Here is a 13,223-nt window from a genome sequence, read left to right on the forward strand (position 1 = left end):
TGAATAAAAAAAGAGATATATGCCATATTAACATGCAGGAAAAAATAAAATGTAATTCCTTTGGAGAGAAAAAAAGATGAATTGAAAGGATTGTTTGGCATTAGAAAAAAGGTCTGATTTTCTTTTTGCACAAGGTATTGCAGCTCAGCTCAAGTCAAATGAATGTAGATTGTAAGTCCTCAGAGGCAGGGGCCTATCTCCTATTGTACCACAGTGACTTGGTTTATTGTACTTGCTTTGTATTATGTACATAAACCCTTTTCATTCGTACAGCACCATGGAATTAATGGTGCTCCAAAAATACAATACAGTGGAAAACCTTCACACAGATTTGGAAAAATGGTTACAACATAATAATGTTTTCCAAAACAGAAGCAGAAGTATTAATAGTTTATTTTTGTCAATTAAGAAAAACTAAGTGAATGAACAAAAGAAAAATCTAAATCAAATCAATATTTGCAGGAGGAAGTGATGATATTGATCCCACAACGCCCAGTCTGTCTGGTACTACACGATGAGTCAGAAGTATCTAAACAATCTTAAGCCGGGTTCAGACGGGGTTTTTTGAACCGGATTTTCAGGTGGTGGCTGCCTCAGAAACTGATCCAAAAAATGGCTATCCACAACTGGATGCCAGTGCAGTGCATCAACATCCAGTCGCAGCATTCCACTCCAGATTAGGCCCAAATGACTGGGCCTAGTCAAGAGGGAGTGTAGTGCCACAGACTCTGAGGAGGATTCCTCCGTGGAATCCGTGGCAAGAAAGGGCATGTCGTTTCTTTTTTTCCACGAGCGGGAACAAACCACTCGTGGAAAAAGGAATGCATTGAATTCAATGGGAGGCGTTTTTTTTGAGCCGTGGATTCCATGTCAAAATCTGCCCCCAAAAAACCCTGTGTGAACCCGGCCTTATTTCCACGTAAGATCTATGATTATTTCTCCATGATGTTTAGAACAACCTCGTAGCCGAGTTCCTTCATAAACTCTGTACCTAGAAGAATTGATGCCATCTTAATGGCTAAGGGCGATCACATTAAATATTGATTTTAAATTTCTCTTTCTTTGTTTAACTTCACTTTGTTAGTTGACAAAAATAAACTATTTACACTCCTATTTTAGAAATCATTTATTCTGTGTCTATGTAAAACTTTTGCATCTTATTTTAAATAATTGTAATAATAATAATAATATGGTCGAGCTGCATTACCAAACAAAGCCTGTGGATAAGAGAGACATTGTTTCAAGCAAAAAAAGAAACACCTTTTCCCTAGTCTCAGACAACGCTGTTAACAATAACTAAAATATTCTAGATTTGAAGAAATAATCAGAAAGAAAACTTTAATAAGAAAATAATTATTGATGTATAATGATAACATTCCATCGTTACAAGATTGTACAAACAGATATCAGTTCCATAGCTATATCCAACCATCCCAATCTAACGTCTTTGTAAGGGAATCGAGGCTTTTGTTGCAATGAGTAGGCTTTAAAAAAATACAATTAGAATCATACATGACAAAAGGTATGTGCATTCTGGGACAGTGCACCGACATGCATGTTGGGAGGAAAGATACCATATGTTATTACAAAATTAACAATAGAATTATACTATTTAGTGCTTGATACACAATACATTTTGTAGTTTCTTTGTATTTCCAATTGTGGTCAATGTCTTCTCACTTGCAATGACATCTTCTCAATGACACATAACACAAGGGATAAACATTTTAATACACTCTTTGGTATGTTTTGGGAAACAGTATCTATAGTATATATATATATGACTTGCCTGTGATAAATGTGTCATTGTGTTTTGTGCAAGCCCTTTTTGAATGTTCTGCTCTTTCAAAACTGGTGAATTGGTTTATCTCATCTTTGTAGAAATCCTTTTATTAAATATGTTGCAATTGTGTATACAACAAATGATAATCAACACAAACTGTACAATGCAGACAAACGCTTTGCATATACTGTATGTATGTAAATTTAGTAATACATACCGACGTTTCTTAATACACATAGCTTACTACATGCAGATCATCATCACCCTCTTCCCATGCAACAGATGAGACATTAAAGAAAAAGTAAGAAAATAAACTCACAGACAACAAGTGTGTTAACGTATTACAGAAAATAAAACTCCAATAAGACAGCCATTCGGAAAAAAAAAAAAAGAGAAAGAAAGTCTCTTACACAACCCGTATAAACATAAACGAAGAAGAGAACAAAAGTATTACACACGTAACATATTACTCATTTACAAAAATAAATTCAGCCTTGTTTTCAACCAGTCAACTGGTTTTCTGGGCACGTGGCCCGTCATGTAGAGTTTTTCAGATGACAATGAACTAGGAATGTGTGTCTGACGTCGGGACACCAGCCCCACACAGGCTATATTGGAATATGTTGTGCAATTTTACTCATGTCGCTAAGTAAGAACATAGAAGAGGATCTCTGCTAATGTGCTTCACTATCATTACAGGGGCAAGCATATGGTTCTACATGAAATGATATAAGAATGGTGATAGGCTTGGTGTATTGTGACTAGCAGCACAGCAAATTTCTTCAGAACAGTCGGAGCAGCTCTCATTTAAATCAATGTGAATATTTCGGAATGAGATGACTGACATAATAAATCTTCCACAAGCCAAATGTGTTGTTTTTCCATAAACAGGTAGACGACATCATGAGTAAAGGAAACGAAAGGCAAGAATTTATAATACAGTGTTTCTCGCAGATACAGTGCAAAGGGGTTTGGGAAAAAAAGGAAAAGTTTACCCGTTTATGCCAATTACGAAAGGAAAACAGATTAGTAAATTTGCTCCACCCAAGATGTCCAGACATGAAGGTCATTTTGGTCCTGTATGCTATTCTCAGGGAAGCATGTCCTACCTATGCTACAGAATGACCTTGCTGATATCTCAGATAGGACAACCTACAAGGTGTCGTAATTATTAGATTTGAGGAACCAATTGCCATAGTGAAAAACACTTCACATGACAGACATACAGTAGGCACCTTATGACTTCTGTTTTGCTTGAAAGTTCTGGTTCCACGTGAAGTGGGTTTGTGTAAAATATGCCACAACCTAAGCAAGGCACCTTTATCATGTAAATTCTGGTTCCTGAAGTATTAGGAATATGTAGGTTTTGGTATGGAAATTAATATCACTGGACTTTGCATGCTTACCTAAAATACTTAATTTACCGGTCCAGTTTTATCAAACAGGAATATCAAATTATTATAAGTTAGTACAGAACTTGCATTGCTGTTGCAAAAAAGGGACACAACAAACAACGTGCCCATGCTAAGCGAAATAAAACTGCAGGAACTGCCAGAGATGGGAATGACCTTAAACATGAGACAGTCATTTGGTGAGCTGAACCAGCGTTCGGCCTATAAAGTCACTAGGAAACTGCCGCTGAGGCTCCGAATGAGTCAATAGGCCCAGTTCTCGAGGATTGGCTTAGCCCATGAAATATCTGCCTCCGCTGTGAGTGGGCTACAGGTGCAATTTAATCTCAGCTTATTAAAAACAGGAAGGACTACATTTTTCAAAAGAGAATTACTGTAGGTAGCGGAACATTTGTTAATCATATTGATATATATATAGATATATATCTATTTTGTCATGAGGAATCATAGATGAAAAATGAGCCTTAATTCAGGCCTACAAGGCCTACAGAGTTCTATGGACCCACCATCTTAAAAAACAAGTGGGTCTTGCTTACTGGCTAAGGCAAATGTTACCATTACCAGCAAGCCTGTGATATGTATAAAACACACACAAAAAGGAAAGTATAGGGAGTGTCAAACACTAGTCGCAGCCTACTTCCCACTGGGTGTGTTTGACATATTTCCCTCTATTATTTAACGCCAACCTGCCGAGCACGAAACCTGTTGCCACACTTGACCAGTATATATGTCCTACTCTTTATAGACATGGTTTAGAATAGCTTTTTGAAGGCTTCCTGATTCCCTGATTTCTTTCAGAACTAAGCCACCTGAAACATTCAAGTTCTAGAGGAACGCAATCCCTGCAAAAGGTCACAGACATTGTTGCAAGCAGCCTCGTAAAAAAGGTTAGAGAAATCCATTATAGCGCAGTTGTACAGCGTCTAACTAGAAATTACTTAATATTTGTGTGCTACAAAATAGAACTTAAACGTATGGATTTCGCTGTAATTGGACTCAAAAGGGGGTAAGGGTAATTGGCAGCAGGCAAGGTATCAAGTGTACTTGTGAAATATGTCATTCACATGAAGTGTCACAGTCACAGATAAGATATTAAAAAGGCATTCCATATCTGGTAGGGCATTCCATGGTCTGAGTTTAGCTGGTTCCCCAGGTGTCTTCTTGTGGAGGGAGGAGATACACACAGAGTTTTATCCATCTTCAATACGTTGGTTCTGAGACGGCAAAGAGCCAGTGCGTAGTTCACTTTTTGTCTACAAACACTGGCGTGTGGACAGTCTGGCGTGGATAAATGCTCAAGTGTGTCAAGGGCTCAGTAAGTCACAACAACCTTGGGGGGTCTGGCTATGATGTCTTACTCTTAGCGACTGGTTTGCCCCCATTCATTATTGCAGATGCACTTGTGCTTTTACTTGGTGTCACACGGGGCTTTGGCACTGTCTCTCCAACATCATGCAAGGATGGTTCTCTGTACATGGCAACTGAAAAACACAGAAACCAAAGTTAACACACATTGGTGAGTGAATGGGGATAGACATATGAACAGATGATGGGATAGATAGATAGATAGATAGATAGATAGATAGATAGATATTCAAATTATATACATTTTTATGAGAGATAAGTACTGTTTTGTAGTCCATGAAAATCAGAATGCAATTTTTAAGATGTGATTTGCATTACGAGGAAAACTAAACAGGGTTTCCTTCAGGCTGCAAAATATCTTATTACCAAATACCAAAATCTAATAAACAAAACACCATTTTCAGATTAAGCTCTAGAATATAGATATTAGTAACAGATACCAAGAAGCTTCATCCCTACTGAATTGATAAAATTGAATTACATTTCATAACTGAGTGATGTCTAAGATATGTAGTGATAATTATAAAAACATAGGAAAGAGCGTTCTGTATCACCATACTGAAGTCCAGATTAGTTCAATTGGTATATGAATCGGCTCAGACAAACATATACACACAGCTAGATATTGTGTGTATAGTGGGTTCTGTTTAATGGCGGGAATGAGGTTTTAATACACTATAAATGTGGTTGTACATTGTATAGACAAAGAAGAGGTGGAATTAGTATACTAACATTACACGACTGGCTATAAACTTGTAACATAGGTCTAGTACATAGCTATTGGATAAGGCACAATAGGAGCTGTATTCCATTATAGTTTCTAAGGGGGGGGGGATCGAGTTATCTGGACAGAACAAGGAAAAGGAATTTAAGATGGCTACAGGCATGCCTTTGCAAGGAATCTAAAATGGAGTACATACATAAGCTTTAATCCTCCACAGTTCTAGGTATAAAATTGTGTAACCTTATATCTAGTCTAGAAATATTGCATTGAAAAACTTGTGTACTTCAGCATGCATACACTTGTGAGCACACCGAGTTATAGAATGGATCTCTGGATACCATTATAAATCTACACAATTTACTCAATCATGTGAGTTAGGATTGGGGAACACAATGTACTGTGGTTTAGTTATCCCCAAACTTTGCACATCAGGTTTTTAGCCATACTGAGGTTTACACAAAAGATAAAGGTACAAATGTATCCCCATTACCTGTCCTCTTATCTTGATATACCCAGAAATGTGCACAGCAAAGCTGCTGTTATAATATGGCTTGTGACAAGCTTGTGATACTCTAACTATCCTGTATGTGTCTGTGTGTGACAACCCATTGGTAAAGGCTGGATTTAGCCTTAAAGCGTCTAAAGGGTTTTGGTAGTATCAGGCATATCTTTTACTGTCTAATCTAAGTTTCTACCACCTTTTAGTTGGCTTACTTTAAGCCAAAATTGTACGGTAAAATTTTGGAGTATTTTTGGTGCTTTGTGACACATTTCAACCATGTCCCTTCTTCTGAGAATCCACAAGCTGTCTGGTCGTAACTGCAAGAGTAAATCTGGGCCAGAATGTTTAATACTGAATTATAGGATTCATTACAATGTTATTACAGCCATAGAACGTTGCACTCTAAAATCTTCAATTAAGTTCTCGTTAGCTTTCACAGCAACAGACATGGGTTGTTATTGGTTTATTATTGCAAATACCATTTATTAGAGGGATATGGTCAACTTTAGTTGAAAAAGACCCTAATTATATCTACTCTGTATTCTGTAAAAACAGAATATATGGCGCCAGCGGGCACATATACCATTCAATGAAAATTTGTCTTCGCTCTGTGCATGTATGGCGCAGAGTGTTATTGCGTTAAAGGACTATATATTGTGATTTACTAAAAGTGAATCACAATTGCATCACATTTAATCATTGGGACAAATTTATGGCACCATGTATTCCCCCTACGCCCAAACAGCAGCACAAGATGGGGTATTCCTGCCCCTGTGTACTGTTAGGACAGGTGGAACTTTTAATAAACTAACTAGTTACCCTCCCATAAAAGGTCCAGGAGACCTCCCCCTCCCTGTGTTTTTTTCTGTCCTGTTACCAGGACAGGTGGAGGGAGAGGTCTCCTCCTCTCCCACACATTTTCTCTTTTTTTTTTTGGAGGAAATCTCCTTTTTCTAGCCCCCCCCCCCCCTCCCCCCATCTTGTGCTGCTGCTATCAGAGTCTTACCGGGGGTTTGGGGCTTTCTTTGCCTCCCTGACGGCGCCTCCTGCCTTCTCCGGTCTGGCGCGGCCCCATCTGTGCTACAGCGGATGGGGGGGGATGGTGAGGCAGCGTATCTGTTCTCGGCGCTGCGGCGCCATTCGTCCGGCTGCCGGGGGGAACTGTAGATGCGGTTCCTTGTTTCGCCGCGGGCACTATTTGCTGGTGCTCCGCGGACTTCCTCTCTTCCCGCGCATGCGCGGGAATCCGGTTCGCGCATGCGCGGACCGTCGTCCCCGCTCGGCCGGACTTTGGGAGCGCTTGAGCAGCGCTCCCACCCCGCTTTTTGTGCTGGATTTAAAGGGATAGTGTCCCCCTCCACTCCATCCTCCTAGCCATCTTAGGCTAGCAATAAAATGGTGCCCCCAAGCCTGGCTCTAGCCGAGGCGCTGGAAGGGGGCGGAGCTAAGGTTCGCCCCGCCCCCGTTTCTCCCTATTTCTTCCTGGTCTGCCCAGAGTAGGTTGCCTGTCTGCTTAGCTTGCAGGTTCCTACTCTCCCTGGGCAACCAGAAAGTAGAAGAAAATTTCCTGACACCACAGGTGCTGAAATTCCTTTCAAAAGGTGATGTATGCCCCCTGGTGGGCCCTCAGGGTAGAGGCTGCAAAGGTAAAGGAAATAATGAGTAATATGTTTTTCCTTAGATGTCCTCCTCCTCTTCAGTGGCGGATAACCCTAAAAGGAAGGCTTCCAGTAAGCGTCGCCACCTTGCCTGCGCCAAATGCGAAGTCCCCTTACCTGATGGCTACGCTTACCAATGTTGTCGCGGGTGTCGGGGTCCCCCCTCAGAAGACACTTCTGTCCGTGACATGGTCGGTTGGGTAAGGGAATTCGTCGAGGAGTCGATGAAAGAGATGAAATTCTCTATCTCTCAATTGGCCAAGAGACCACGGCTGGATTCGCCTCCTTCTCTCCCACCGATGGAGGGTCTCCAGATCTTGGACGAGGTATCCTCGGCGGAGGACAACCTGGACCCATCTAAGCCGGTATTCTCGGTGGAGAGGATGCCCAAACTGCTAAGAGTGGTTCGGGCTAAGGAGTTGGAGGAGGCGGCTGAGGAGGCTCCATCTACCTCTCTCAGAGCCTTCAGGGCGGACCCAGACTTGGTAAAAAGGCTGGAGGCTGAATGGCGGTTCCCTGAACGCCCATTCATTGCGTCTAGACGCTTTAGGTCTCTTTTTCCCCTATCCGAGGCACAATCCAGCTCCTGGGGCCCTCCGCCCAAGGTTGACATAGCCGTCTCCAAACTGTCAAAGCGCACGGTGGTACCAGCGGAGGATGGCTCTAACCTCCAAGATGTGATGGATCGCAGGGCGGAGGGGTCCCTGAGGCGTGTATACGCCTCTTCCTCGGCACAGGCCTCAGTGGGCATTGCGGCTAGCGAGGTGGTCGCTAAACTGCGGTCAGACATCTCTAAGCTGGAGAGAGATATTGATTCCGGGGTCCATCGGGACGACTTGCTGTCGGCCATGACAAATATTTCCCTCATGTCTGACTATCTCTCGGAGGCGGCCTTCTACCAGGTCAAGCTGGCCGCAAGATCCATGGCATTGTCCACCGCCGCAAGGCGCCCCCTCTGGCTTAAGCCCTGGAGGGCAGATAATGCCTCCAAGTTTAATTTATGCGCCTTGCCATTCGAGCCCGGCAGGCTATTTGGCAGCGAACTCGACCGGATAATGGAGGGTCTGGCCGATTCAAAGGGTAAGAACCTGCCCCAGTCTACAGGATCCAGGCAACGATCCTTTCGGGGCTACGCCCCCTCCAGAGGCATGTCTAGAGGCCAGTTCCGTAGGCGCCCCTCGGGCCCAAGAGGCGGTCGAGGTTCCTCCCGTGGTGGTGAGAAAAGATCCACCTTCTGACTGTCACGACCCCCTTGCCTGCAGGGCCAAGGTGGGGGGTCGTCTCTCCTTACATTTAACCGCCTGGCACCATCAGATCCAGGATCCTTGGGTTCTCCAACTTATACGGGAAGGCTACAAAATAAACTTCCTTTCCCTTCCTCCAGACAGATGCAGGAGGACCCGCCCTCTTCAGGGCACCAAACAACTTCATCTGCAAAGATCTGTGTTGGAGTATATCGACAAGGCTGCATTGGAACCCGTCCCCCTGAACGAACAAGGGCAAGGCGTCTACTCACCCGTGTTTCTAGTGCCAAAATCGACCGGAGGGTGGCGCATGATTATCGACCTAAGGTATGTAAATCAATTTATCCGCAAGGTCCGGTTCCGGATGGAGACCATAAGGTCGGTTCTCCCTTTTCTGCAGCCAGGAGATCTATTCGTCACCTTGGATTTGAGGGACGCATACCTCCATATTCCTATCTATCCTCCACACAGAAAATATTTACGGATTGCCACATATCTAAACGGAAGATTACATCACTTCCAGTTTACAGCTCTCCCGTTCGGTATAACCTCAGCCCCCCACACCTTTACAAAGGTAGTGGCCCCGGTCATAGCCGCCCTGCGCCTCCAGGGGATATTTATTGTCCCATATCTAGACGATTGGCTAATAAAAGCTCAGTCAAGGGAGCTCCTCGCCACGCAGTTGAGCATCACAGTGGCATTTATAAGCGAACTGGGCTGGCTAGTAAACTGGCAAAAGTCAGTAGTGGTTCCATCTACCCGGATTCAATTCCTAGGGTTCAACCTGGATTCTCTCAGTATGATGATCTCCCTGCCCTCTCCTCGAAAGGAGAAGATTGGTCGAGCGGTTCACTACCTATCCCGAACCAGGAAGGTTACAATCAGGACAGCGATGAAGGTCCTAGGTCTCATGTCCGCGACCATCGAGGCAGTTCCCTGGGCTCTATGGCACATGCGCCCGTTACAACTCGAGATCCTGAGAGTATGGAACCACAGTCCCATGGGACTTCAGAAGCCTATCCAGCTTTCCATCAGTGCCCGTCGATCACTACAATGGTGGTCCCAACTCAAAGACGGGAGGTCCACGGTCCAGACCTCCTGGACCCTGTTGACCACAGATGCCTCCCTAACAGGCTGGGGAGCGCATCTGGGGGAGACCCTAATACGGGGAACATGGAACCCGCAGGAGAGAACTCGCTCCTCCAATTGGCGAGAACTTACGGCAGTTTTTCTGGCACTACGGACTCTGACTCCCCATCTCCAAGGGAAGGCTGTCAGAGTAAGAACAGACAATTCTACAGCCGTCCAATATATCAACAAACAAGGGGGCACCAGGTCCCCCTCCTTGATGCGGGTGACCGATCTGATATTTTCATGGGCGGAGAAGAATTTGTCCCGGCTGTCAGCGGTACATATCAAAGGCCACCTCAACGTCCTGGCAGATCAACTAAGCAGGGGACTAGTGACAACAGCCGAATGGTCCCTGTCCCCGGAAATTTTCCAACAGCTTACCAGGATATGGGGTCTCCCCGAGGTGGATCTGATGGCCACCCAACACAACGCCAAGGTGGGACGGTTTTGCTCCCTGTACCGGGACGGCAATCCCTTGGCGATCGATGCCCTGTCAATACCCTGGAGCTTCAAACTAGTATACGTTTTTCCTCCCATTCCAATGATTCCCAGGGTGTTGGCAAAACTCAGGCAGGACCAGACATCGGCCATTGTCATCATGCCGTTCTGGCCGGAAAGGGCATGGTTTACCCACCTCATGTTAATGAGTCGAGGGACCTACTGGAGGCTTCCGTGTGTCCAAAACCTGGTAACTCTAAACAGTCAGCTCTGCCAGGATCTGGACAGGTTCAACCTCACTGCCTGGAGGTTGACCGCACCGTACGTGGAGACAGAGGATTGTCCCAGGCCGTTTTAAGAACACTGGCCCACTCTAGAGCGGACTCAACCAATCGTAGTTACCAGAGGATCGCCCAAGTATTTAACGATTGGGGAGCCAGGAGGCAGTGCGATACAACATCTATCGAATCAGTCCTGGAGTTTTTACAAGAAGGGTTGGACAAAGGATTGTCCCCAGCCACCTTGAGAGTACATGTCTCGGCGTTATCCGCTCTATTGGGGACTAGACTGTCTCAGAATCCTCTTATAAGGCAATTCCAGAAAGGGGCCTCCAGGCTCCGACCCCCGGTTCGGCCCCCGGCTCCCCAATGGGACTTAGCTGCGGTCCTGCAAGGGCTATGTGGCCCTCCATTTGAACCTTTAGCTGAAGTGGACTTCAAGTACCTCTCTTGGAAGGTGACTTTTTTGCTGGCGATCACATCGGCCAAGCGAGTGGGTGAGCTCCAGGCCTTGGCGGCATCAGAGCCATACACAGTCTTTTTTCCAGACAGAGTCCAGCTTAGGTTCGTTCAAGGTTTTCTGCCCAAGGTTCCGTCAGTGGAAAATATAAACCAGACTATAACCTTGCCCACTTTTTTCCCCTCTCCCTCCTCGGAGTGGGAGGAGAGGATGCATAGTCTGGATCTGGTGCGAACATTGCAAGTATACCTGGACCGAACAGGCCCATTCCGTAAGTCAGAAAACCTGCTCATCAATTTTTTTGGTCACAACAGAGGTGTCAAGGCATCCAAACCCACTCTGTCGAGGTGGATCAGAGAAGCCATCTCAGTGGCCTTACAGTCACAAGGGCTGCAGGTTCCGGAATTTTTGCGAGCCCACGCTACCAGGTCGGTGGCTGCATCATGGGCAGAGAGGCAATCCCTCTCAGTAGACCAAATCTGTGCGGCTGCATCTTGGTCTTCCCACTTGACGTTCGCCAGACACTATAGGTTAGACTGGCATGTTTCCAAGGCAAAATCTTTTGGTTATTCTATCCTGACCTCTGCTTGTCAGGATCGCCCTCCCTAGAAGGGGTATTACTTGTTAAGTCCCCATCTTGTGCTGCTGTTTGGGCGTAGGGGGAATGGAAGATTATGTAGATAATCTGTTTTCCCTTAGCCCAAACAGCAGCACAAAGCTCCCTCCCTTTCTTGTTAAAGGATAAATTATTATAGTCGGTATGGTACTTGGAGACTAACACAGGGAGGGGGAGGTCTCCTGGACCTTTTATGGGAGGGTAACTAGTTAGTTTATTAAAAGTTCCACCTGTCCTAACAGTACACAGGGGCAGGAATACCCCATCTTGTGCTGCTGTTTGGGCTAAGGGAAAACAGATTATCTACATAATCTTCCATTAGAGAAATTTGGAGCAAGAGAGCTGCCCTCAATGTTCTAGATTGCTCATTTGCATATTAGGAAATAAATGAACATTTCGGCAACAGAGGCAGAGGTTAAATAAAATTGTAGAAATACAAAATACAAAAACAAAAAAAATATGTTGTGATTATCCATCATCGCTCTATGCTCCAATTCAAAATCTGTAATGGATCCCTACTTAACTTGTGCCATTTATCCCAGTACAAGATAGGTAGGGATCTCCTATAGCTATACCCTCATCTATCCACAAGTCTGTATGCACATGACAGTGTGCTTTGTCAGTCTACTGGACATGTTTTTCATAGCTAACACACTGACCCATTAATTTCTATCATAGGCCCATGAATACCGCAATGAGCCTGGGGCAAAACTTAACAAAGGTCCTATACCTTTTGGCGGACTAGGCTCATAAGATGAAGAGAATGGGTCTGTGGATGTCATCCATGTGCCGCCTGTGCTGTTTTACCTCAGACTAGGCACATGGTCATGTGCGTATAGCCTAAGGGTTGATAAGTCTATTAATAATTTCACCAAGTAAAGCCCTGCTCATTTATCCTGTTCCTTCACTAGGGACCTCAATGTTGAAGAACACAGAGGTAATCTGATGTCTTCATGGGACAACTCTTTTGACATATGCGCTTTTTTGTGTGTTTTTATATTTTCAAAAACACAAACAAAAAAAATATATATATACCATGTTTCTCCAAAAATAAGACATGGTCTTATATTATTTTCTTTTCCAAAAAAGGGCTAAGACTTATTTTCTGTGTAGGTCAGGGTATGATTTTTCACGCACCAGACCGAATCAAAATGATTTTCTGATTTGCGCTGGAAGAATCTTGTAAAATGGTTAGCGTTAGTAATCCAAACCTAACTTACATTCACAATATATGGTGAAGTCAGTGGGTCTTAAAATTACTGGCACTCTCTCTCTCTAAAAACTGTGTGTGGCAGTGGAACCATGCCCTCTCTATCACTTCTCTTTTACACTAAAGGGTAGGCTGCATGTGTGGGAGCCACCAATAGTCACGTAGGCATGCCCACAGCATAGTAGCTATCGGGAAACGAGACCCATCAGGCGGCACTCGGAAGGCAGAGGTAGGAGGCGGGACGCTGGAGTTGGACTCAAGAGTGGGTGAGTGGATTTTGCCCTGCTGTGTCAGGAGGTTGCCAGAATTTGACCAGGATGGTTTGGAGCTACAGGATGCCTATTCTCTGTCTTCGAGACATCACGTGACATAACCTAGAGCTGGAGGCACTGATTGGAACTA

General features: G+C 44.4%; 1 protein-coding gene across 2 annotated transcripts in view; it reads right to left on the reverse strand.

The window, feature by feature from the left end:
- Window positions 1-1,183: 1,183 nt before the first annotated feature.
- Window positions 1,184-13,223, reverse strand: part of FGF14 (fibroblast growth factor 14) — a 452,344-nt gene continuing 440,304 nt past the window's right edge. For both annotated transcript variants that reach the window (XM_075265373.1, XM_075265374.1), the window contains exon 5: window positions 1,184-4,676. In XM_075265373.1, the coding sequence (XP_075121474.1) occupies window positions 4,540-4,676 (137 nt within the window). In that variant the 3' untranslated portion in view covers window positions 1,184-4,539. The remainder of the gene's footprint in view (window positions 4,677-13,223) is intronic.

This window comes from Leptodactylus fuscus, chromosome 2 (assembly GCF_031893055.1).
Source record: "Leptodactylus fuscus isolate aLepFus1 chromosome 2, aLepFus1.hap2, whole genome shotgun sequence".
In the NCBI taxonomy this organism is placed as follows: Eukaryota; Metazoa; Chordata; class Amphibia; order Anura; family Leptodactylidae; genus Leptodactylus; species Leptodactylus fuscus.